Source organism: Cryptomeria japonica, chromosome 8, assembly GCF_030272615.1.
Source record: "Cryptomeria japonica chromosome 8, Sugi_1.0, whole genome shotgun sequence".
NCBI classification, from domain to species: Eukaryota; Viridiplantae; Streptophyta; class Pinopsida; order Cupressales; family Cupressaceae; genus Cryptomeria; species Cryptomeria japonica.
In genome coordinates, this window is record NC_081412.1 from 479,799,151 (window position 1) to 479,801,942 (window position 2,792).

The 2,792-nt window shown below is 33.6% G+C and overlaps 1 protein-coding gene across 1 annotated transcript; it reads right to left on the reverse strand.

Annotated features, from left to right (window-relative positions):
• Positions 1-1,539: 1,539 nt before the first annotated feature.
• On the reverse strand, positions 1,540-2,536 carry LOC131074614 (auxin-responsive protein SAUR50). The gene has a single exon (XM_058011262.2). The coding sequence runs from the start codon at positions 2,224-2,226 to the stop codon at positions 1,750-1,752; it is 477 nt and encodes a 158-aa protein (XP_057867245.1). The 5' UTR covers positions 2,227-2,536; the 3' UTR covers positions 1,540-1,749.
• Between the last annotated feature and the right edge of the window lie 256 nt (positions 2,537-2,792).

Genomic DNA, 2,792 nt, shown 5'->3' on the forward strand with positions numbered 1-2,792 from the left:
TGCAATGAATGACATCCAATGTATAGCTTCTAATATTAAAATTAAGAAACTATTATTTGTTGAGTAATGAAATTGGAAAGAAAAATTGAGAATTATGAGAGGAACAACATGGTGTCTTCTTCATAAGAGAAAACTTTTTCCTAGGTAAATATATGTTATCCTTAGGTATAACCTTTGACTAAGCTTTGAGGGGTGTAGGTGCAAACCTCTAAAAGTGTGTTGTCTACTAAGAATAACAAACATTTAACATATAATATGATTTATATAAACACATTATTTGTGAAATTAACATCAATACAACAATTTTCTATATATAAACTTATACAAGATAAATTATTAAATATAAACTTGTACAAAATGTTTAGAAAAAGTAATCCATAAATTTAAATAAAATAAATTTATACATAATATACATAAGATTTTAGAAAATATAAATTACTAAAATTAAATTTATTCAAGAAATATCCAAAATTTTAGGGAAATCAAATAGATTGTCATTTAATAAGCACTAGTAAGATGTATGCAAAAAGACTCAATCATCTATTATTAAGTGTTGCTATGACTATTTATTGTGTTGATGAATAACATATAATATGGTTGTTATGTAAGACAATAACTGTTGGTTTGTTGACAAGGTGATATTTAAGTTTGAGATAATGTAAAATACATATTTGACATAATTAATGTTATATGATCATCAAAGTATTCATTACACTGATATGCATAATTATGCCAATAGGAATAACTCTACAATGAAACCACCATTCTTATTCGTGAAAAAAAGCAAAAAATATATGATTGTTGTTTTCTTCCTTATCCAATAAAAAATGACAAATTTCCTTTCATTGTAGACGGTTGTTTAAATGTATTTTTTTAAAATTATTTTGCTAATTGTTTAGAAGGTAGATTTTTTATTTTATTTTTATGGGATTGTTGTACACATAATCTTTATCTTGAGTTTTTAAGAAAAAGAGCAAATGGCTGGACTAGATAAAGATTACTTTCTCTACTTTTATTTTATTTTTTAAGTGGAACAGAGCAATAAATAGCCATTCCAAACAACCAAGTATACCAAAATAAGATGGGAAGTGGAAGGAAGCAATATATAACCATTCCAAGTAATCAAGTACGCCATAATAAGATGGTTAGTGGAAGGAAGCAACATATAACCATTCCATGCAAATAATTACCCCAAAATAAGATGGTAAGTGGAAGGAAGCAATATATAATCATTCCAAGCAACCCAATATGCCAAAATAAGATACTAAGTGGGAGTATGCAACATATAACCATTCCAAACAATCATGTGCGCCATAATAAGATGGTAAGTGGAAGGAAACAACATATAACCATTCGAAGAAACCCAGTACACCAAAATATGATGATAAGTGGAAGGAAGCAACATGTAACCATTCCAAGCAACCAATACGCCAAAATAAGATGGTTAGTGGAAGGAAGCAACACATAACCATTCCAAACAACCAAGTACGCCACAATAAGATGGTAACTGGAAGGAAGCAACATATAACCATTCCCAACAACCAAATACACCAAAATAAAATGAAACGTAGAAAGAAGCAACATATAACCATTCCAAACAACCAAATAGACCATAATAAAATGACAAACGAAAGAAAGCAAAATATAACCATTCCAAACAACCGAGTATGCCAAATCCCACACCCTCAAGTATATACACTTTCCCAAAACTCAGAAAAAAAAACATAGATTTGATCTCCCAAAACACCCTCAATGCACCACTACAGTCTTAGCAGCATTAAAAGAAATGGAAGCAGAACCAGATCGACAGGAGCTCCTCTTGGATGTCAATGAAGTATACCGAGAAGATTCAGAAGCTTTGCCCCCCAAATCCTTCAACCCATTAATGATCTCCTCAAACTGAAGCGGATCACAGGGAAGAGTAAGAAGCCCTGTGTGATAATCAAACCCAAATTCCTCTTCCGCCATGCGAAGCAGATCTTTAAAAACTGGGTGTTTCAGATAATCCAGAGGAATAACAAAGCGCCTCCTTTTTCGCTCCTCTTTGGCGGCGTAAACCGCAACATGACCCTCACAAACATCTGTGGGAACAATCTTTTCATCCCGCCGCCTTTTCTCTCCATCTTCTTCAGCAGATCGGCGGCGCAATTTGAAGGAGAGGATCTGCTTGAAACTCCTCAGTCTCTGCAACTTCTTGGTGACCTGCCTTATTTGGCTTCTCTCCATTGCCCTGTCTTTTGTGCAGGCAAATTAGAATTTGGGGAAGCTTGGAATGGTGAAATTGATGGATCAGGGGAGGAATAATTATACCCAATTGTGAAATTTAATGGATCTGAAGCATTGAGGTTGTGCGGAATTCCCGGAAGAGATTTGTGCCAGGGCTTGAAAAGCGGGGTAAGAGACATTTTTTTGTTGGATTTTTGGTCTGCATTTGGGCCACTCTTGTCTGATATCTAACGGCCCTTGTTCTTGCTCTTGACTGTTAGTGATTCAATTCATACAGCTCATTCCCTTTGTCGCCATGATTGAAAACTTTGGTCTATGATTCAATTCAATCGGGTAGATTGTATGCCTAATTTGGGTTATGGAACTTTTTTCCTGTTTTTTTTCTCTTTTTGGATTGTTTAGATGGGGAGGTACTTGGGTATATCTTGTGCCTTTTTTAAACATGGGTATATGAGGAATTGTAAATAACTATTAAGTATGATCAATTATGTTTCCGAGGGTATTTTAGTCTTAGAATTACTTTAAAATTGTTGAGATTTTAATCATAGGTAGATCGGGTCAAGTTG

What these genes read in the sequence shown, in the direction of transcription:
- LOC131074614 (XM_058011262.2), bottom strand. Translation starts at nt 2,226, where the DNA reads ATGGAGAGAAGCCAAATAAGGCAGGTCACCAAGAAGTTGCAGAGACTG.